This window comes from Clinocottus analis, unplaced genomic scaffold (assembly GCF_023055335.1).
Source record: "Clinocottus analis isolate CAN_PGR_092001 unplaced genomic scaffold, fCliAna1.0.p SCAF_11, whole genome shotgun sequence".
NCBI classification, from domain to species: Eukaryota; Metazoa; Chordata; class Actinopteri; order Perciformes; family Cottidae; genus Clinocottus; species Clinocottus analis.
In genome coordinates, this window is record NW_027175832.1 from 1,402,051 (window position 1) to 1,426,224 (window position 24,174).

Here is a 24,174-nt window from a genome sequence, read left to right on the forward strand (position 1 = left end):
CTGCGTTGCTGCCTCTCTTTAGCACCTGACATCATGGTGCTGTCGCTTTGTGGGTTCGTGTGCGGTGTTTATTGCCGTCGGGCAGCTGTTGTGTAGCTATGTGCGGCCCAGTGCCTCGACTACAATGACATTATGTCTTCTATAAAGAACATGAGCGCATGCTAACAGTGATGTAAAGTCTGCCCTCCATCACCCCGTCTGCCTCAAGCACGCCACAACTCGCTCGTTCATTCCTGACACCCGTCGCCTCCTCTCCCTCCTGTCACCTTCACTGCTTCCTCACTTCCTCCACTTCATCCCGGCTGTCTCACCTCCTTGTTTTTCACTTTTCACTCGGCCACCGCTGCCTCACTTCTTCCTCCCCTGACCTCCCCTCCGCCTGCTTGTCAGTATTTGGTATCACAGACGGTCCACCTGTGTACCCAGAGTCAGTCCGCCGTGTGTGTGTGTGTGTGTGTGTGTGTATATATAGCTGGAGCGGAGGTGTTTACAACAGTTTGGAGATCTGTGGGAGCTGCACTTCTTATAGAGAGTCCAACTAACTGTTGGTGGGTTATTATGTTGAGATACAGTTCATTTAGAAGGCGGCATGCCAGCAGAAACGTGCACTTTCCTCAAGTATTGCTGCTGTTTGATATATTTTATATATTCTGTATTTGTGTGTTTCATATGATACTTATTGTTATGGATTCAGATCGCTGTGCTGCTGAGTAAAATCCTTCTCCCTCCTGATGGAAGAGTCTTCAGACCAAACACTGTGTTATCTTTGTGTACTTGTGTGTGTGTCTGTGTGTAAGAAGCGAACCCGTGTTCATAAGAGCACGGGCGCTCGTTTGTAAACCTGTGAAGCGCACGCTGAACCAGAGGAACGAGCAGCAGGATTTTATTTCAGTGTCCACAGAGAGATCTGAGATGACGGTCCTCTCACGTCGCCTTCATCTGCAGTGTTAGAAACGCACACACACACACACACACACGCTGACACAAAATGCTGATGGGATGGAAAGTCACTGGCAACACAGAGAGCATGGTGGGACAGAGAGAGAGAGATTTGAAGGCAGGAGTTATGTGTTTGCAGCTGTCAGAAGATCTGACATCAGATCTCCTTCATTTCTCGTCTTGAGTTTCTACATTTTCACACGTGACCTTTTCCTCCTTTTTTCCCCCTTTTCCATTTATCCTCCGCTCTATTTTCTCCTGTCGCCTCTTCCTCCTCTCACGTCTCTCACTCTGCAGGCGTGTGCATGCACTCGCCTCCCGCTGGCACTTGGAATAACAGCAGCAGCAGCGTCGCTGTGAGGAACAGGCGGCGTTCACAGAAATAATGGGAACCAGGAGACGTCGCCCGGGCCGGCTCGCGCTCGCCCTTCCTTTTATTGATCGCAGCCCCTCCCTCCCTGTGGAGGCTGGAGGCGACGCACGTCTGATCAGATAGGCTCGTATCGGCGCCGCCGCCGGTTCCTGACGCCGGTCGCCGTCCGGCTCAGTCGCACGCTGGCGTTCAAGGAATATATTGGGTTGTGTGTGTTTAACGGCGGCCTCGTTCTGAAGTCATTTCATGGTCTCACAGGTTCCCGACGGTCTCTGACGAGTTGATATGTTAATCCGACGGACGCATCGGAGGTACAGAAGAATGTGCACGTCCTGTCGGCTGAATTAATAAATGAGATTATGAAGCAGCTGCTCGGGAACAAAGTCAGAGACACAGAGAGCTGCTCACACACAAAGGCAGCAGAGGTTGTTCATTCTGCAGTGTCCTCTGGCCTCAACCAGCAGGAAACACACACACACACACACACACACACACACACACACACACACACACACACACACACACACATATATCAAAGTCATCTTTAATGTCAAATCTGTTTCTAGCTGGAGATGCTGGAACATCTGCAGCAGAAGCATCACTGCAGCACATGAGGTGTGAATGCATGGTGGGCTGATGAATGAAGAAGAGGAAGGAGCAGAGGAGGTGGAGGAGGAGGAGGAGGAGGGTGTAGTTTGAAGCAGAGGGATTCTCTCCCCTCCTCCCCCCTCTCTCTTTCCCTCCCTCCCCCTTTCCGACCCTCCCCTCTTCTCAGCTTCCGGATTGGTTTCCAGTTTTCGGGGTAAGTCAGTGAGGGCAACCCTCCTCCATCCCCTCCTCCTCCTCCTCCTCCTCCTCTTCCTCCTCCTCCTTCCCACCTCCCTACTTTTTTGCCGCTGTAAGGAGTGGTGCTGTTTATGAATGAGCCTCAGAGCCGCAGGATGTGAATGAAAAATCAGAGAGCGAGCAGATCGGCGTGCCGGCTGAATGAAATGCAGCAGAGCAGCGAAGAAACATGGAGGAAAGATGCTGAATGAAAATCCCAAAGGTGGGAGGGAGGGAGTGGAGGAGGGGAGCGGGGGAGGTGGTGGGCGAGAGAAATGAGAAGTGTGTGTGTGTGTGTGGGTGTGTGTGTGTGTGTGTGTGTGTGTGTGTGTGTGTCCTCTCTTCTCTCACTGGTATGCAGATCAGGGAGTTTGGACCGGTTTCTGCTTTGCCGATGAGCCAATGGGAACCTCCACTACCTAACGAGCGTTCACACACACACACACACACACACACACACACACACACACACACTGCACACACATATGAACAGCTTTCTCTGCAAGCTGGTGCACCGTGCTTTGAATAATAACAGGGTTACCCGGGCAACCAGGCAAGGATGATCGATGGGCCCGGCCCTGATAAAGAGCACACAGTGTGTGTGTGTGTGTGTCTGTGTGTGTGTGTGTGTGTGTGTGTGTGTGTGTAGACTGCACACACACTGCAGGCTGAACCCATTCGAGTATTCTTTAACAGCACCAGAGGTTGTGTGTGGACGTGGAGGTTTATTTTTTATTTTTTTCAGTGACTCACTTTTCTCAGTAACACTGAATGAGTGCAAGAGCACACACACACACACACACACACACACACACACACACACACACACACACACACACACACATACACACACACACACACTTGAGGTAATAGTGTGGCCATTGGAAGGGGAGGGGCTGTCACTCAACTCACCTACAGAGTGTAAATTATATAGCTCGCCAATGAGTTGGATTACTTGCTCGCAGCCCTGCAGAGGGTGTGTGTGTGTGTGTGTGTGTGTGTGTGTGTGTGTGTGTGTGTGTGTGAACTGAAAGATGCAATCCACCTTCTCACGTCAAGCCGCTCAACATAATGCGCTTCTAAAACTGCTGGATTTAAATTGTATCTGTCCAGTATTTGTGAATTCATTGTCTCAACGTCGGGTTTCGTGATGAAACTGTCAGGAAGTAGTCTCTTAAATTACAACACAATGTTCTAACACAACTGTGTTGTGTCTGTGTGTGGAGGCAGGGGAATATATTGGTGATTGGCATTCAAACAGCCTCCTCTGTCTGCGCTGCTCACTGCTGCATCACATTACCCTTCCTGACTCCCTCCCCTCTCTCTCACCTCTTCACTTCCTCTTCCTCCGCTCTGCTGCCCCTCCCCTCCTGCAGAGAGGAGGAAGAGGAAGAGGAGGAAGAGTATCTGCCGAGAGGTGCATCTGCAGCCAAAGTCGCCTCTCCAGAGCTGAAGTGTCACCCCGGAGCTCGCTGAGCATTTCTCACAAAGACATTATGTCGACCTCAAAGGAAAGGTCATCGGAGTGAATCCGGAGCCGCGACGCTTTTTTCCTCGTCGTGATGAAAGAGGCGAGCTTCCCTCTTGGCTGTGACAAAAAGTCACTTCCCTGTGACCTTGTAGGCTCGCGTCTGTGATTACGCGACAGCTTCTGTCCCACAACATCTACATGTAAGACATTAAAGGCTGATTTATACTCTGGTTTTACGCAGAGACGCAAGACACGCAAGACACGCATGGCCGCCCTTGCGTGGTGAAATCGGCCATTTTGCGTCACCCAAAATTTCTGACTATGCGTCAAAGCTACGCGAGCCGTACGCAGCCCGCAAGGCAGTGATTGGTCCGCTAACCACGTCCTTTCTGAGTCTCTCATTTCCGGTTTCACAGCATAATACCTCTGTTTTTAAAAGCCACAGCAGAAACAGGAACAATGGATCCTGTTGAAGAACGTCTGAGGGAGTGTCAGGACACGCAGATGGAGGTGAAGTCCTGGAGGGAGATATCGGTGAACGTCGGCGTTTCAGGTCGACTCTAAACGCTCCTTGCGCCACCTGCTGGTCTGGAGTATGAAAAACACAGGAACGATGAACCAAAACGAGTCCATCAGGCCGACTGCGTGGCAGCCGCAGTCGGAGTTGCAGGAGTATAATTCAGCCTTAAGGCGACGACGGGGACTCTGCTGGAAGACGGTGAAGCTTTGACGTGACGGCCCAAATTGAACGCCGCATACATGGAGAGTGACGACGCATCAAATGCTTCCGTGGCGTCTTGAATGGACTCTGACGCCACGTGTGAAGGATGCATTTGTGTAGATTGTTCAAGCGCGGTCATGGAAACACGTGCACGGAGCAACAACACGGCCAAATATCTCACAACTCAGAGCAGACTGAAGCGTCGGCACCAAACGAGCTCTTAACATGTTGCGGTCAGCTGGACCGTGTGGTTGACGGACATCACACACGCACAGCGGCGTGTGTGTGTGCACACCCCTAACCTCACACACGCATGCATTCTTTTGTGAAGCTCGTCAGACGCGGCAGCGGCAGCATCGCCTGAAGGTTGTCGGTGCCTGTTTGTGAAAGAAAAGCAATGTTTCACAGCGTTTTGGTGGAGCCGCTCGTCACGAGGTCATGAGGCTCGGTGGCGTCATCGTCACGCCGTCTCGCGGCTCTGAGCGGGGGAAAGCCCCGTCGAGGACTCATTAGCAGCGGCGGCTGTGCGTCACCGCGGTGCCGTTTCATTTAAACGTCTGCGGTGACGCACTGCCGCCGCCCCTCCGCTGTGGTAACGCAGAGTTGTACGCTGTTGTCACTTTGTGGATCGGTGGCGTGCCGAGTGCAACGTGGCACCTGTGAGCCGAGAGAGAGGATCTGCTGCAGCCGGCTCGTGTTGCTCATCATATGGGATGTTTCCTGTCGTGTTATTTAGTTTTTCCCAGCATATCAGGAAAGCCACAGATGTGGTTAATAACATTTTTGTAATTAATAACACTGTGTAGTCCCCCTCTGCTTTATCTTCCATACATACGTCTCAAAATCTCCTTGTCATCCTGCAGCTAAGTCGTTAAACACACCGTTTCCTTTTTCCTCCTCTGTGCCCGTTCGTCCAATCACATTTGCAGGAGAGCTCTTTGTGCGCCGCCGTCCCCGAGCTCTCTTACATAACGCTGCTCGCACTGCTGCAGGCTAACGGGCTTGCACCTCCACCTCTGCGTCTCCACGTCCTCCTCCTTCCCCTCTTTCTGAGTCCGTCACTCCAGCGACTCGTCTGTGTGAAGTGCGTAACCAACCGTCCGTCAGCGTGGCGCCTGGCGCTCCGGCCCTGCTCTCCAAACAGACAGATTTACTCCCCGAGCCTCTTGTTTGTCTGTTGCTAATTCTGTCTGCTTCTTCTTCTCTGTGTGTGGACTCAACAGTCTTCAAGCTTCATTTCCTGGCTGCCTGCACATCTTTTCTCTCCTTTTCCTCACTTCTGATGTGGCCTGCATAACGGAGTCGGTTGGGCTCGGTCCTGATATTCTTACGTAACTCTCCATTTGCCTTTTGCTCTCTCCCTCGTGTCGCTCTCACACACACACACACACACACACACACACATGCACAAAACACTCTGTAATCTCTGTGTGTCTAGGAGAGCTCGTCTCGTTAGATATTCTGATGCACTTTGTGACGTTTGTGCGGATTGGCAGCTGAGATTTTCTGGCAATTTCTCTGTTGGTTTCACAGCTCTCTGCATGTTGCGCGTTGTGGAAACTTGAACAATAAATGTGTTGCTGTTGCTGTTGCAGCAACAATTTCTCACCACCGATGGCAGGGTGATCATCGTGTTCCTGATTTTGTTGATTCTCTGCGGCGTTCTTTCCCCGTGTTACTCTTCTGTTTTTATTAGTCTTGGTTCCTGCCGCCTCCGCCTGGGCACGCCGCCTCCACCGCGCGACAGCGTTGTCGTCGCTCCACTTTGAACAGATGTCCCCGCTGATTCAGACATTAAGGTAGTAATCACAGGATGATAACTCACATCTAAATGTAAATACAGCAGACGGTAATCTGAACGTTCATCCTACGAATTACCAGCGTGATGTGCAGAGTCACAGAGAGACGCGAGACTCGTCCGGTCTTTGATCAAACTGTGACGAGGCTGCGATGTGCAGCAGTGTGTGTCCGTCCCGCCGGTGACGAGGATGCCCGGCAGCGTCTAATGAGAGAACGTAATCCAATGAACGTATTGTGTTTCACAAACAAGTGTCAGACATGACGAAGGTCAAACAGACGTCATGCAGTGCAGCCGGCCTGCTTGTGGTTACGTAAGCAAGTTTTTTTGTTTTCACAAACCGTCTGAAAACTTAACGACGGCGACGGCGTCCTGTTGCTTTTTCCACTTCATCACAAAAGGTTCTGCTGCTTCAGCTGCTTGGCAGCTTTTTATTGGTATCCTGCTGTGATCTTTATTGATGAAAACTGATGAAACTGTCTGCTGTGAATGGTCAGCGTGCACAAAATAAAGTATAGATGGAACAAACATCAAGGCAAGTAGCGCTTAGTGCAAATCATTTTTTTCACCGTATATAAATTATGACATTTCCTTCAGAAGGACCCAGTTAATAATTCAAGATTAAATACAGATTGAGCTTCTTATTAACTGAATAGAAGGCACCATGTACATGCAGATCTGCACTGGCCTGTGACCCGCACCATGCCGGGTGGGAACTCATGAACAAGTAGTGATTAGACTAATATAGATCCCTCTCTTCAGGACAATTGTCTGCATGTATTACTCTGGATATTGCTTGGATTTACTGACCAGAAAGCAAGTGAGTGTGTTCAGTGAGACAAGTTAAGGAGTACAGCGAGGCCGAGCCGAGAGAGAGAGATTGAATTGATTAATGGTGGAAAGTGACTCTGGCTCGCTGAACGTCACCCGACCATCGCTCCCATCTCTGCACATCACATCATAGTAGTAGTATATAGTAGTAGTATATAGTAGTAGTATAAATGTGTTTTATTCAGTCAATCAGTACATGCAACGTGTAAAGCCACAATGTAATATACAAAACAGAAAGACTAGAAAGGTATAGGCAGAAGCATAATGCTTATATATATATATTTATATCCTAAATTCTTATCAATAAAATCTGATCATTAAGTCGGTAAAGAATCAGTCTTAATAAATATATATATATATATATATATATACTTGTAACCCTCAAAAATAGCTTTATAAACTAAAACTACACTAAAAATAGTCTTTTTGATGCAAATATACATTTTTAAGACTGTTGGTTGGACATAAGCAGCTAAATTAAGACAGTTAATGAATTATGAATGAAGATGTTGAAGGGAACAAGGATGAGGATCATTAATAAATAAACTAATAATCATGAGTCAATGTTGATGATGTGTTTTGACTCCTCGCCTCTAATGTGATGTACGAGAGAGACGACAACACACGAGCAAAAGTTGGTGGCTGGAGCTCGAGGTATTGACTTTTCTCTTTTTAGAGTGGAACATAATCGAAGGGTCAGAAAATGGCTCCACTGCACGTCAAATAACATGAACCTCCTCTTTTATGTGCCGTTTACTCCCCCCTCCATTCCAGCTGTCTCTCAAAAGCATTACCTGCAAACACAGACTCAATAAGAAGAAGCCTGACGTACGAGGTACGAGCTTCACTGCGGCTGAGTTTAAGCAGGATGATACGAAAGCACAGTGAAGCGGCGGTGAGCGAAAAGGTATTTTTAGGAGAAGTCTCACGTTCGGATGGAGGATTATCTCGTCCAGCGGTGCTGGGATTAGCAGGCGTCATTAGAGCATAACAAACAACTGTGTTCGCGTGGCCTATATTAGCCTGAGCGGGGGATCAGGGAGCAGATGGGCCTCTGTGGGTGGTGGTGATGCCGTGAGAGAACGGAGGCCTCCCGTGTCCGCCGCCGCCGCCGCCGCCGCCGCCGCCGCCGCCGCCGCCGCCGCCGCCGCCGCCGCCGCCGCCGTGTGAAAGACGGAGACAGAACAGAAAGGGCGTGAAACCGTTTCTGCCCGTCAACTGAAGCGAACCTGGTGTGTTTCTCTTTCTTTGCGTTGGAGACGATCCCCTCGGCACGAAGTCGTGCTGGAGTTTGTCCGTTCACCAAACCGCCGCTGCAGAGTCGGTTCTCCTGCTTGTTTCCATGGCTACCTCCTCCCCAAGACGATATATATATATTTATATATATAGATATATAATTAAAGACTCGTCGTAATGCATTAATTTGACTGTTGGTCTGTAATAAGAAGGTGGTGCTGGTGGTGTTTCTGTGTGTGAGCTCAGTGAGGGGGAGGGCGTTGTGTCGTATGCTGCGCGTCCTATGCTGCGTTGAAACAAAGGACTTTATGAAGCGCTGGCGTGCTCAGTCCTTACTGCTGATGCTACTGCTGATGCTACTGCTGATGCTACTGCTGATGCTACTGTCAACCCTTTTTCTTTTTGCATGACACGTGTGCAGTTTACAAAAATAATAGTGGCAGAAGAACCACTCAAAATATGTGTTTGATTATTTTTTTAACCGATATTTCTTTTGTTTCAGACTTTTCTACATTTTGCCAGCTACTGGCAGATTTTTAGCGGCTATAGCTAGCTAATTAATAAAGCGTTAGCTTCATGAGTTAAAGCTACATAGATGTTATGCTAATATACTATGTCAAAGCTACATAGATGTTATCATGCTAATATACTATGTCAAAGCTGCATAGATGCTATCATGCTAATATACTATGTCAAAGCTACATAGATGCTATCATGCTAATATACTATGTCAAAGTGTAAAGTTCCCCAAATCCAATAAAGAGCGGGACAGAGACGGCGATGTTAGTCGATGTAACTGTTACTGGCTTCAAGGAAAGAAGGAAGGAAGGAAGGAAGGAAGGAAGGAAGGATCTTGAGAGAAAAGAGAGTCAAGCTGCAGATTTTCACAAATCCTACGACTGGGAGTCTTTCCAGGTGTTCCCATGCAGATTAAATCCACATATTTAAACGATGCCGCCCACCACACACAGACCCAACGCAGGCTCTGCTCTGTACTTTCCACACAGCGTCGCGGCCGAGGAGGTTCCCAAAACATAGCTCTTTGTTTGAAGAGCCCATTGTCCTGCTGTGCTGTGTGTATATGCTGGCATTATGAACGCGGCTCATGTCACAGTGTGCTGCTCATGAAGCGCTCCGTCCATGACGAGTCTCTCTGGCTTCCACCACGTCGTCTCTCTTTTTATTATTATTTTTCCCTCATGTCTTCTCCCATTAGAGTCTACTCTGTGTATTATTGAACGATGTCCGCTGTGCTTTTCTTTTGTGTTCGAGGGGCTCCTCTGGTACCTCGCATCCTGTCTCTTTGTTCCTCCTGTGCCTGCTCTGTGTTTCTATCTCTGGCTACGTATCCGTCTTCCTGTCTCTACCTTTTGGCTCTCGGCCTTTTATTGCTTTTTGTCCCTGGCAATCTTTTTCTCCTCTGGAGTCTGTAGCTCAGGTTACATAAGATGCATGGTGGACGGAGAAATGGTGGAAGTAAGCAAGAGGAGGAGGAGGAGGAGGAGGAAGAGGAAGAGGAGGAGGAGGAGACACCCTGCTGCTCAGCTGAGAACCCTGATGTTCTCATCTCTCCGAGCTACTGATGCTCGCCACGGCACTCAGGGTCTTTTATTTTTTTGGCACAAATGTCGCTGGTGTGTTATCACATGTTGTGGGTCCGTGCACAGCATTTACTTTTGTTTCATACGTGTTCATTAGGCATGTTTTTGTCGTCATGTGCCCTCTGCAGCCGCTCATTTTCATCTTCAGGAGCTGACATCTGGTCTGCCTCTCCTCTCCTCCTCCTTTTTCCTCCTCCCTCTCTTATCCCTTCATCATCTCATCTCTATCATGATTACACTTTGCCTCGCTGACCTGCGATGATGTAACTACTTTTTGGCAGCGGACTAAACCCCCACCAAGCATTTTATCCTCCCATCTTTCTCAGAAACCCCCTCCTGCCTCACACTACTCTCATTTTTATGAGGTCTTAATCTGGTTCATGATGCATTTCTCTGCAATAGCTCGATGAGGGTAAGGGGGAGAGAAGGGGAGAAGGGGGGAGTGGATGAGATTGCTGAGGGAGAGACCATTTGGGATGTCAGATGAGTTGTAATGACAAAGGGAGGGGGGCGGCGCTCTGGAGAACATGGATGGTTCTTCTCTTAAGTGATGAGTAAAAGGCTGATGGTTAGCGGATGTTAGCGCCTCCAGCTCGCCCACTTGGAGTGTTAAACACTGTCTTTATCCCCAGGCTTCATTTTCTAAGTTATATTTCGGGGCATTTTGCTGGCTCGCTATTTTAAATTGATTGTGCTGAGTGATTGTTTATCCGTGTGAGAAAAGCAAATGACCAATCAGGGCTCAGTAGGGAAGACCAATAACGGAGACATCATTTTCCTTCGTAGCTATTTTTGTGAATGAATCTCGCTAGCGAGCTTCATTCATGACGATAGTGACCAAAAAAAAAAACAATTAGCGTGGATGAGATCAACACAACTGTACAGTTTTTGACTTAATAGCTTAAAATAGCTCTTAAATAACATTATTCTGGGGTCATTGTGACAAATCTTAACTGCTCATGCAGCTTCTGTTGCGACAGGAAATTGGATGAATCACTTCGTGTTGATGGAGGAACCAGCTGAACTAAGATGCACCAGTAGTTCAGTTCTCTTATTTCATTGGCTGTGCTTTAATAAAGTGATGCGGTAAATATATCTACAGCACATAATGAAGTCCTTGAGTGGTCGTCCGGTTCAACCCCCGGTCTCCTCATAGTTCACATGTTGAAGTGTCCCTGAGCAAGGCACTTCACCTGTGGCTGCTCCTGAACCGAGCGTGGGTCAAATGCAGAGAAGAATTTCCTCAAGGGGATTAGTGAAGGATGCATTATTTGTTATTATTATTATTATTATTATTATTATTATTATTAATATTAAACCATGGAAGCCCATTTCCGCCAAAAATAAATAAATAATAATCATGACCATAAATAATAAAATGAGGACCCCCCAAAAAAAATCATAATTATGGCCCAAAAAAAGTCATTATACCTTTTTTTGGGTCATAATTGACTTTCTTTTGTCATAATTATGACTTTTTGTTGCGTTATTTGTCATAATGATGACTTTTTTTGTGTCGGAAATGGGTTTCCATATGTTTGTGTCTAAATATCCTCTGAAGTGTAATCAATCATCCACCATTTTTGTGTATTGTGTTTCAAATATTCTGAGTTTAGATTTTGAAGTCCAGTGTTATTGACAGAGAGTGAGGATTAACAATTGATGGATTAAGACCCACAAGAGACGATACACACTCACTGCCATTCATGTCGACGTGGCACAACGCACACAGCAGCATGACATCATCGTCTCATCACACACACAGCGTATCGTTTGGATCTGATGCTCATGGACAGCTCGGCTGTAGCATCTCATGATCTTTGCATGCAGAGAGAAAAGTGTGTGTTATTTCAGCTGTTCATCTATTAATACTGACTTTAATCTGCTTTCAGTATGATGTGTGTGTGTGTGTGTGAGCTTATGCACGTGTAAGTATGTTTGTGTTACCGTTTGTTGAGCGCAGGTCGGTCAGAAGGGCACGACTGCTTCTTGTTTTCAACAGGACTATTTTCATAAAGTAAAGCTGTTTAATCGTCAGAAATCCCTCTTGGATGTTGTGTGTGCTCCAGTGTTGGTGATGAAAATACAGACATGACCACTCACCCAAAATTATAATCGTGAACGTAACCAACGAACACGGCTATTGTTAGCGCTCGCAGCTGTTGAGCTAGCAGCAGGTAGATCATTCGCTTCAATCAGCCCGAATGAATCGTTTGACGGGTTTATTACAGTCCTGCAACAGCCGCCGGTACCAGACCGAGTCCTCTTCTGTTGTCAGAGCGTTTCATTTGTTTGATTGCCGTCAGCAAAAATAACAAAAAAAAAAGTTAAAGTACGCATTCAAGCTTTAAACAATGTAAGGTGAGGTTGTGTATTGTAATATAAATAATTAATTATCAAAGTTATCAAACATAAGTGACACACGCTGTGTGAGAGAGACGTTGTTGAAGACCAGACTTTCTTCATGCAACCGTGTCAATAATTGAAAATGTTGATATACAGCAGCAGAGATCTTCTCTAAATCAGGACGGAGCCTCCATCAGCGTAAAAGATTGAAAAAAAGACGGATGAAAACTATAAAACTGCTTCTACTGTTACATAAAGGCTGAAGCTGAACATCAACAACACACGTGCACAGGAGAGCTGGGTTTTCTTTCAATTGATCTTCAGTAAACAAATATTTCATTTTCTGGAAGTGAGTGCTGAAAACAGTAGAACCCCCTCTTGGAACCGTGCGTGTGTGTGTGTGTGTGTGTGAGTGTGTGTGTGTGTGTGCGCGTTAGTGTGTGTGTGTGTGTGTGTGTGTGTGTGTAGAGATCTGGGAGCTATACCGGCTCTCATCAAGTATGCAGTTGGAGTCGACTCTGCAGCAGAGATGCCTAATCGAGAAAGCCGGAGAGAGAAGAGAGCGTTAGAGAAAGACTCTAAATACGTCATGCACCCCCCCTCCCAACCTCCCCCTGCTCCTCCTCCCCTTCTCCCTCCCCCTCCCCCCTCCCTCTTTATCGTCACACTTGCCAATTACTCCTTTTCACACTCTTCTATCTCAGCCTGCTCTTCTTCCGCAGCATCTCTTCCCTTTCACTCCTCTTCCTCGTTCACGCCGCTCGCCCCTTCGTTTCCACCAAATTGAGTGTCATTCATACGTCTCTCTCTCTCTCTCTCTCTCTCTCTCTCTCTCTCTCTCGACCCTCCTGCAGCTTTGAAGGAGCTGTTGAGAGTTTTTTCGGGCAGCCCTCTTTTCACACGGCAGGTAGCCGCAGATATCACCACTGTCACGGCTCCACTTCCTGTTCCCGTGACCATATATGCACTTCCTCCTGGCTGACTGGATGACATCACGTGGTTGCTCTGTTTGGAGCAGTTGCAGGAAACTCTAGTGAAAGGTCACAGACAGGTGGAATTGGATGGTGTTCAAAGGAAGCCTGCTGGGAGACACCGACCACATAACTTCTGTCTCTCACACACACACACACTCACACACACACACACACTCACACACAGAGTCTCCTCACGTCCTTCTTCTCACCTCTTCCAGTACTTGTTTCTTGCTTTTCTCATCAGAGAAGAACACCCAGTTCCTGCCAAACAGGAAGTGGTCATGATTCAGCGAGAACAGACTTTCGAATGTGTGTTTCTGCGTGTGTGTGTGTGCGTGTGTGTGTGTGTCTTGTGTTGTTCAGTCCGGTCCGGTCCGGTTCACACGCTTGCAGCGCGACCTTCCTTCACCTGTGCTCTCGTGCAGATGGCCGACATCGATGAAGACAGAAGTAAATCAACGGCGGTTTCCTCATAAATGATCAGACACGCAGCTGGCTCGTCGGTGTGTGTGTGTCTGTCGGCGAGCGTTGGCATATTGCGTGTGTCAGCGCGCCGGAGGAGGGGCAGCATTAATCACCATCTTCATCCACCAGCCTGTCTCAGAGGCTGACTCACTCTTCATTAGCGACTTCACTGCTGTCATCTTGCTGGCCGGTGGCCCAAAAGCAGACGGCACATGACACCATCGTGTCGGTACAAACCACACAAACTGTTTTGGATCACCTGTTGGAAGCACGGCCAGAGAGAACGAAAGGACCGATGACAAATGCAGGATAGTGTGGAGTCCGCCCACGGCTGCCATTTTATTTTAAGTCATCTGCCCGGTGTGTAGAGGCACGTGATGTGACTCTTTAAATTGTCGACACCTTCACCGCTTCAATACGGCAAACAGCAGGTTGGGCTGTTTCACGAGCTGGAACAGATGTAAATGAGCGAATGTGTGTTGTTTTATGAGTTTATGTGCCGCCGCAATATATATATATATTCACAAGAAAGATGGTATTTAATTAAGTCACTGTGAAAATGCTTCGTGTGCTCACTGAAGCAGCTGACCTCCATATCGAGGCGTTCGTCTGCAAACTCGACGCCTTCATGAACGCATGAACACAACGTGGCCCTCGTCTGAAAGGACATTTTGCATTTTGGGATTTTGTCTAATGGTTCAAACAAGTTATAGCAAATCTGGACCACTGTTTTCTTTTTCTGTTTTCTTTTTTTGTGCCTTTTTTATATTCATCTTTGCTTTTGTAAACAAGTACAAAGTGCAGAAACCGCCGTTAAATTCCATGTATTCCATGTATCATTGATTAATTGAATGTTAATGTGAATCAGAATCAGCTTGGCCGTGTACATTTACACATTCATGGAATTTGACGCCGGATTCTGCGCTTCATACTTTTTTACAATGCAAGAGCTAGATATCAGATAAATATAAAAGAAAGACCAAAAGACCAGCGTATACAACTAGAGTTGCAGAGGCGCCACAACGAGTTAAAATCTGCGCATACTTTAGTTTCTTCTAGCGAGCACAAAGTGTTTCAGGGCCGGCGTTGTGAGCGGCCGGTGTTTGGAGCCCTGACGTTCTGTCGGCCTGATCCCGACTTCCGATTCGTATTTGGACCGCGACACAATGACACTGCAGAGAGACACGCCATTTCCTCCTGCAGGGATCAATATGCTTGCTCAGCCATAAAGCTCCCGCTCTGCGCCGCCTCTCATCTGTAAAACCTGATCCATATGCAGAACCGCTCCAAGGTCAGGCCACAGAGGCATTTACATATAGACGCAGGCACCTTGAACTGACAGAGCCGCCTGCCAACCAGGCAGAAAATTAACCAGTCAAGTTTGAGCCTCTGCGTGCATGTGTGTGTTAAGTGATTTTGTGTGCGTGTGTGTGCATGTGTTTGTGGTGTCAGGCAGGTGAGAGGGGTGCTCATAGTGAGCGTGTTTGTTCAAAACTTGAGGATACCTGTGCTTTTTCGGCCATTTTATTTAGTCACAGACGTGGTCCTGGTAGGTGGCTAATTGAAAATGGCCATACTGCTGTTTCCCTTCCACACACTCCTGTGTGTGTGTGTGTGTTTGTGTATTCATGTATATGTGTTCTTGTTCCCAGCGTGTGTCAGACTATCCACCAACATTTCACTCCTTGGGACACTGAGGTTTTTCTCAAGTTTTGGCCTCATTTAAATCTTGAATCGCAAAAACTTTAAAGAAAAGGCCGACAAATGTTGTTGTAACATCTATCTTGTGCTAACTGTCATGCCATCAGCGTGTCTCTCTCTCTGTGCCGTGTTTTCCTGCTGAAGTCTGCTCTGAATCCTCATTGCATGCAGTTACATGGAAGAACCTGACAGTGACATCTCTGCCTCGTTCACGTCATTGTTATTCTTCCTTCATCCTCGTCTCTAATTTGTCTTCCAGCTGTATTTGTGACAAAGGACGTCATGAAGTGATGGAGCTTACCGTGACCATGTTGATAGATGTCATGAGAGCTTTGTGGTATAGAGACTAGAAGGGAGAGAGATACAAGTAGCTACATTATAGCTACAATTAGCTACAATATAGCTTCATGGTAACATTATTCATTATGAGAAGGGGGGGGGGGGGGGGGGCATTTGTTGATGTTGTTTCTGTAAGTATAACAGGTCACAACATCAACATCATCCTTTACAAGGACCTGAGCTGCAGTGACACGCCTGACTGTGTGTGTGTGTGTGTGTGTGTGTGTGTGTGTGTGTGTGTGTGTGTGTGTGTGTGTGTGTCCACGAGTCCTTTAGTTACACAGCGAGATCAAATTGCTTGCATCGTTCGGGCTCTCTACCACACTCCCCCTCTCTCTCTCTCTCTCCCCCCCCCCCCCCCCCCACCTCTCTCTCTCTCTCTCTCTCTCTCTCTCTCTCTCTCTCTCTCTCTCTCTCTTTCTCTCTCTCTCTCTCTCTCTCTCTCTCTCTCTCTCTCTCTCTCTCCATCTCCCCTGTTGCTCTCATCTCTCCCACTTTGTCTGACCGCTGGCCGGTCGTCATGTTGATGCTCCTCCATCTCTCCATCGCTTCACCGCAGTCTTTCTTTCTTTCCTTTTGCTCATGTGTTGTTTGACCTCGCTGAGGACAGAGAGAGCTTGAAACTGGAGTGTTGAGTGTTTTTCTTTCTTCAGCAGACGGAGACGTTTAAAGCGCTGCGGTGTTTTATTAACTGTTGCCAGGAAGGTAACGATGCCTAAGCCGTAATATAAAGAAGGAGCTGGTTAGCTTTCAATCACTGTTAGTTCTGGTTATAACGAGAGAAAAGATGCTTCATCATCTCCTCTTCCTCTCCTCTCCCTTCCTCCCTTCTCCTCACCTCTCCCTTCCTCCTTTCCCCCCTCCTCTCCTCTCTTCTCTTGTCCTCTCCTCTTCCTCTCCTCTTCTTCTCTCCTCCTCTCTTCTTCCTCTCCTTCCTCTTCCTCTCCTCCGCTCCTCTCCTCTCTTGTCTTCTTCTCTTCCTCTCCTCCCCTCCTCTCCTCTTCCTCTCCTCTCCTCTCTTTTTCCTCTCCTCCCCTCCTCTCCTCTCTTCCTCTGCTCTCCCTTCCTCTCCTCTTCCTCCCCTCTCCCTCCTCTCCTCTCCTCTCTTGTCCTCTTCTCTCTCTTCCTCTCCCTTCCTCTCCTCTCTTGTCCTCTCCTCTCCCTCACCTTTCCTCTCCTCTTCCTCTCTCATCCTCTCATCTCTTGTCCTCTTCTCTTCCTCTCCTCTCCTCTCCTCCTCTCCTCTCTTGTCCTCTCCCCTCATCTCCTCTTCCTCTCCTCTTCCTCTCCCTTCCTCTCCATTAAACCCTTCTTTGGTCCTGTTGGTGTTTTTGGATGAGGTGTTCGGCTCTGTGCCACAGCAGAGAGGCATATTCATCCGAGTCCTTCCAGAAGTCCTCCATCTCTGATCTACTCGCATATTGCAGGCTCTCTCTCCATCAAACCGTCCCTCTGTCACGGGCACACATTTAATTATTCAGTCCCTAATTATCTCGTGCAGCCGGTTACGTAACCGAGGTTTGCTTTTGTGAGTGGAGGGAAGAAGAGACTCGTGAGGAGAAGTTGCCGGAAGAGCCGAGCTTTTGAGAGAATATTCATCTGGCCTCGCTGCTGATGCAACTCCTCTGGAGCGTCTGAAACTGCTGGAGAGACATGCAAATGAGGAATATCTCAATCTAGTTCAGATTAAAAGATGAGGCTCTGTTCAGAACACACAGCCATGTGTGTGTTTAAACATCCCTTCATCACTGTGATGTTAATGCTCGCTGCTGATGTCTGCATTTCTTTTTTTGCTTCCTTCCTTTTCCTCTTCAATGTATTTCGACCTTCTCTCTTTCTACGATGACGTCTCTGTCACAACCCTGTTACTTAGTTTGTGTAACTCCTTGTGTCCCCTCTCTCCTCACCTTTACCTCCCTTCCTTCTTTCCTTCCTTCCTTCCTTTTTTTCTGAATCCTCCACACTCACACTTCTCTGTCTCAGTGTGAGGCCGAACACGCTGCAAAAACTCTGCTTTTTTAGTCCTGAACAACAACAAACATGAGTTCAAGGTGAGACGTCAGAAGGTCTCTTCTTCTGCTGTTCACCATCTGTCACCTCGTCTATAAAACCTCTTCTAATCAACACTTCATGCACTGTGGCCCGGTGGTCGGGTGACATGTTGTTCAAACTACTAAATAATGAAAACCATCCAGCCTCAAGAGTCCATATAGGTCGAATACAACGCAGTCGTTTCTCTGTAAATGTCAACAAGTGCTTGTCATAGCGTCTGCTTAATGAATCAGATGAGTGGACTCTGACTTAGAGGGAAGATAATAAAAGATAATTGGTGAAAACAAAGCTCAGTGTGACACGTGTGCAGGCTTCAAACGACCTGTTGTGAGCGCGCCGACATCAGCGTCACGTCTGTGAAACACATGTTATCTTAGTAAAGGTTCACTTCTTCATGCATAACACAACACGACCGTCACAACAACACCCCACACCGACATGCAGCCGCGTGGTTAATGTTCACGTGCACACACACAGACAAACAACCCACTCTGTGTTTAGTATTTCTTCCACATGTTGACACTCACAGCAGGCGCATGTGAAGCTTGTGAAGCGTCACCTCTGCATCAGTTCACCTCGGGCGAGCCCAGGGCCTGCGTGGTGTACGGGTGTGTGTGTGTGTGTGTGTGTGTGTGTGTGGGGAACATCACCTTTCATCAGCAACGGCCACATTGCACCATTCTCAATGTGTCTAAACCGATCTGGGATGTGAGCCTCTGACATCATGGAGTTTCCACTGCAGCGCTGCTCTCACCTCAGAGAGAGCAGCTTTGATATTTCAGATATTTCACACCGCTTGCACACTCGCAGGGCTTCCCCCCCACCCTCCTGACCGTAGATGGACTCTGGAGAGCCGCTGTTTATGTGGACAGGGGTCATCCGATGGCCCAAAGGTCAAACCTCCAACAGCGCATGTTGTATAAAGGTCAAGGAGCTTGACTGTAAACTCATGACATCACAATACAGGAACCTTAAATCTTGGCTGACATGTTTGCTGCTGCTGTATTCCAAATATTCCATTTATCTATCTATCTATCTATCTATCTATCTATCTATCTATCTATCTATCTATCTATCTATCTATCTATCTATCTATCTATGTATGTAAAAGAGCAGCACTTTCTCGATGGAAAACAAGCTCATGCAAACATTTCATGTCATCGTTAATGTATGTTTGACTTGATGGATTGAATGATGTACTAGTTTAACCCTTCCCTATGTTGGAAAAATGCATTTTAACAGTATAATTTAGCACGATACTTTCTCCTGTCTCCGGGTGCTTGGTAAGCTAACAGAAGCATGCTGCGTTATTCTGGTGGCTTCTCTCTCTGCGGCGTCCTTCCCTCGTGTCAAAGCCTTTTCTAGAGTACCAGCGGCTCGTCGGGTCAGCCTCACAACCTGATGTTGGACGGAGCATCTCTGCGTCTGAAGGAAGGAGCCTCATTACTCGCTGCACAAGCAGCTGTTTTTTTTGTCTTCTCCTATTTTAAAAGAAACCTTGTTTGTGCAGAATGTCCCGTATGAATGAACACAGAGACGCGACCAACACACACACACACACACACACACACACACACATCAACAAACAAACAGCAGATGCCAGATGTTCGTCGCCATTTATTTTGGCCGATTTGTTGTGAGCGGCGATGATACTTTATGAGACATATACTCACATTTTCCATCACATGCACGCAGAACGAGGCGATGCGACACCTCGAACTTTAGTCTCCTTCTGTGCCGCTCAGGAAGATCCAGTCGGGATGTGATACCTGGAGGTTTTTAGCTCCCGGCCCAGAATCCTGAATGAACCTTTGTCAGATAATTGCATGTCGTACTGACACGTACAATATCCCCCATACACAGGCATGGACTGACATGCACGCAGGACACTCTGTCAATGGGGTGTGTGTGTGTGTGTGTGTGTAGGTCAGAGGTTGCAGGGGGGGGGGGGGTATAGCTAGTAGTGTCTTTGATGACAGCCTGGCAACTATAATTGTGGTGACAACCTTCAGGAATCAGCTGTCATGTGACACTTCTCCCTCAGAACCGAGGGCAATGGAAAAAGAAAACACACATTCTCTCTTTCTCACAAACACACACACACACACACACACACACACAGTGTCAGCTGGGGGAACCCTTCTGAAACAATGTGCTTGGGGATTTGAGAGCAGTGCAGGTGGGATTTAAACCCCCACCCCTTCGGGCATGACGCAGGGCCAGCGACTTGATTGTCCTCGTGATGTTTTCATGGTGTTTCTGACCCTTTGTGAGACGACAGGAATCGTCAGCGTGCCCATGAATCACGTCTTGTTTGTCCGGTCGGCTTCAACCTCAAAAGCAAAAACATATTTTCCAAAGCTGTTGCTTGTTTTTGCCGTCGTAAAGCAAGATTAAGGGTCACCTGAAGTCACCTGTTGAGTGTGTGTAATGCGACACGGAGACATTCTCTCGTCTTCCAGCGATCCGTAAAGAAAGACGGAGTTGAGTCTGACGAGCGGCGCTGGAATATCTTCTCCCTTGTTTTGACGCCAACATCCAGGGACACACACACACACACACACACACACACACGTTTGCGTGCATGAAGAGCTAAAACACTCTATCACTTGTCGAGTGTCTTCAGTGTTTTCATTTATTTGTGGCCGGTGTTGCTTCTCTCTTTGTCGCTAGTTTTCATACCTCCATCTGTGTGCGACCGAGCAACCACCTTCATTACATACATGTAAGGTTCCTGCACGCTGACTTAAACGTGTTGTTGAGGATGTGAGGCTGCTAACTATATCGGTCACACACACACACGCACACACACATGCGCGCACACACAGCTTTTTTTAGGCCGGTAATTAGTCGAAGCAGTTAGGTGATAACAAGCGCCAGCCACACGTTTCCAGCAGAGGTGCCGGTGCCAACATGCTGTCGGAAGTCACAGCCCCTCCCCCATCGCCCCCATCTCCATCACCCCTCCTCCCCTATCTCCCTCACCCCTCCTCCCCCATCTCCCTCACCCCTCCTCCCCCATCTCCCCCGTCTCCCAGGAGGACGCCCTTAAACACAGATGTACACACACATCTTTCACAAGTACAAGATAACACGAGCGATTCCAAAGCTAACGAACATGATCTCCCCCTTTACTAAAAAATGATGTGCATCAAGATAGAGTGAACGCCTTCTCCATGTCCTCCTCCTCCTCCTCCTCTTCCTCCGCCGTCTACACAATCTATGAGTCATCTGATCCGAGGGGTGAGACGCAGCATCCAGTAGATTATTTTCATCTCGCGGTGCTGCATGAGAGGCAACAATCTTCACGTTTCCTTTGTCCTCCTCCATCTCCCTCCTCCTTACGTTGAAACCTTGTTGCTCGTTGACATATTTTGTGCGGCGTGAGGTCACGTCAGACACAAGGCCGCTCACCCGCTGGACGCGCTTCATGCGAGCGCCCATATGTGGCGCTCCGGAGGGGGAAGTTTCCATCTCGGCTTGATGAAACGGAGACTGTGTGTGTGTGCGTTCGTGTGTCACGGATCGCAGGAGGGGGTCCCAGTCATGGCGGTCTTTGTCGCCATGATGGGAACTTGCTGTTTAATCATATGTTGTTGTATTGATCACGCCATCATTGACTGAAAACAACAGATTTGAGTCATCAGAGACATATTGCTGTCAGCCTCCCACCCTCTGTTGTCCTCCCTTCTTCCCACAACCTTTATTTCCTCTTCCGAATATATCACAGGTTCACTTTTCCGCTCCTCTCTCGTTCCTCTTCCTTCAGGGTGTGGAAACAGCAGCATGAGCGGCGACATGTACCGAGCCGGCTACCGCTCCGTCACCAACATCGACTACTCGTCCGTGTGCATCCGCGCGATGCGGGCGAGGCACGCCGGCTGCCCGGGGATGACCTGGCATCAGATGGACGCGCGCCGGCTCTCCTTCCCCGACGCGTCCTTCGACGTGGTCATAGAGAAGGCCACGCTGGACGCCTTCATGGTGGACGAGAAGACGCCCTGGGAGCCGTCCCCGCCAGCTGCCGCCTTCATCCACCAAGCACTCACGGAGGTAATGAACGAGGGCCGGACGGTTCTTGAAGCGTTGAGCCGATTTAGCATCAGCGCTCTCATGTTTCTGTTCCACGTCATTGTGTTTACGCTCTGAAATTGAACATGTCGGGCTGTGTTTTCATCATTCCTCTCCCAGATTGAGGCCTGGATGGGACATTATAGACGTTCTTCTTCACGTCATACAGGTTCATCTTGTAAAAAACAAACAAACGCTCGGCTCTTATCAAGTCAGACTCAACAACTCCCAAGTTTAACGTCTAGGCCTCAAGAGTTGGAGGATAGCGTGTCCATGAGGAGCCGTAAGCTTTAAAAAGGGTCCCAAGTGGGTTTAATATAAGATAAAATAAGATAATTTATTAGTCCCTCAGTGGGGAAATTACAGGATTTGTCCTCAGTTTCCATGGTGGCCTCACCTGTTTGCCCATCTGGGGTTCAAGTGGGATTATTCTCCATATAATAAACAGAAAGGTGATGGGGTTTTGGTGGTGATTAGCGTCTTTAAAATGTCAAAGATCAGCAACAAAAATTGATTTGATTGCATTAGTGTTTTTCATGTAGTGTCAAATTCTCCATCTGGACACCTTTATGCCCCAAAACTGCCTCATTGACTTGAAATGAAAACCACATTTTTCAATCTCACTGTCATTGCAGTGTAAAACTATGCATTCTGGGATATTCGACATTTCCAAGACTCCAATCGCCACCAAAACCCCATCACCCTACTATGTATTATATGGAGAATAATCCCACTTCATCTTCAGCCCTCATTTAAACCTCATGGCCCCACATGGACACGCTGGAGGAAAGCAGCTCCTTATATTCTGTATGTTTTTATCGTCCTCCAGCAGCCGGTATTGTACAAACTCGCGGCGTCTCTACGTGATGATCTGCACGCAGTGAGAGTTCATCTGTAAATTACTTCTCCCTGACAGTGAAACCGGTAATAGCGGCACTTTACATTTCCACTCCGTCTCCACGGCTCGCCGGCTGACTCGCACGGCGTCCGGCGGCGTTCAGCTTCTCTGACCGCCGCTGTTCAATGCGACAATGACAATATTTCTGCATTAGCTGCGCTTGACCTTGACTCACTGAGACAAGAGAACGCCGCCATCAGCTGAAGGAGGAATTACTCATGACGCACTCACACTGGAGGACTGCTGCGTGAGTTGTCATTCATATTTATTGTGTACTTGCAGGTGTAGTGTGGGCTCAATATGTAATTACATAAATACACTCGTGGGAAAAGATAGTTCAGAATCAGAAACGTTTTTATTGCCACGTAAGTTTTTACAAACGAGGAATTTGTCCTGGCGGAAGGTGCATCATAACACAACAACAACAACAACAACAGCAAAGAACATTTAACTATACAAGAGAAAGTATAAAATTTGGATACAAATAAGTAAGTAAATAAGTAAAAATGCAGTAAATATGCAGTAAATAAGTAGCGATGCAAATAAAAATAAAGGGGTAACGATCAATAATGATAATAATCATAAGAGTAAAGGTAAAGTAAAGTGCATGGAATGAGGTTGTGATTATTCAAAGTGACAGGTGATGGTAAAGTGGCGAGTGACTATAGTGGAGGCAGGAGACAAATGATGTTAATGCACGTTTAAACGTGGAAAAAACTCTTTATCTGATTTTTTAAATATGGATAAATGTAAACAATATGACGATCCTGATAAAGTCTGACTATAAAGTCTGAACACACACACATGCACCAAGAGATAGACGGTGTCCTGGTGTTTCCTCCAACAGCAGGAGGTCTTAGAGCAGGATGGGCGAGTGTGTTCGGGCCCAGATGGGAGGATTTCACGTCCTTCAAACGAAGCGACGCTGAACTCCTGAAGCAGCCGTCACAGAGTTTAGTTCCTCGTCTCCTGCGTCCCTTCTCGCCATCTCTTCTCCTCCTGTACGCCTCCCACTCTGTTTCCTCTCCTTCCCCACTCGTCTTTCTCTCACCGGCCATGTGCGGTTGTGTCATGATCTCTTTCTGCTGTGTTGTTCATCTCAAGGTGTGTAAGTACCGAGGTGAGTGTGTTATCACAGAGAAGTCGATGGCTCTCTCCACGAGGGTGTTATTTTTGCACATATGGATCCAGAAGTCACGACTATATGCATATAGGCGCATTCAGAGCCTATAAACATTCTCACTGAATGATACAAAGAAAAGGGGACGATAGATGAAGGGAGACAAGGAAGAGAGAGAAAGGTGAGAAGGAAAGGAAGAAACTGAAGGAAATCGCTGCTGACGAATCTTCTGCTGAAAGAAAAGGAGGAATCTGCATGACAGCGCAGGGAGAAGAGAAGAAGGAGGCCAACAGAAAGCTAATGAGCATTGCACCAGCGTAAGAGCGGCGATGGGAAGAAGGTTGCAAAGGAGAAGTGGAAAGAGAACGAGGGAGGGGAAAGAGTGTTGCACTTTATTCTAAAATATGCCTTGT

At 47.6% G+C, this 24,174-nt stretch overlaps 1 protein-coding gene across 1 annotated transcript in view; it reads left to right on the forward strand.

Moving 5' to 3' along the window:
• The window catches only part of ece2a (endothelin converting enzyme 2a), a 51,782-nt gene that overhangs the window by 6,255 nt on the left and 21,353 nt on the right, over positions 1–24,174 (forward strand). The window contains exon 4 of the mRNA XM_068599358.1: positions 21,442–21,725. Within this exon, the coding sequence (XP_068455459.1) occupies positions 21,442–21,725 (284 nt within the window). The remainder of the gene's footprint in view (positions 1–21,441; positions 21,726–24,174) is intronic.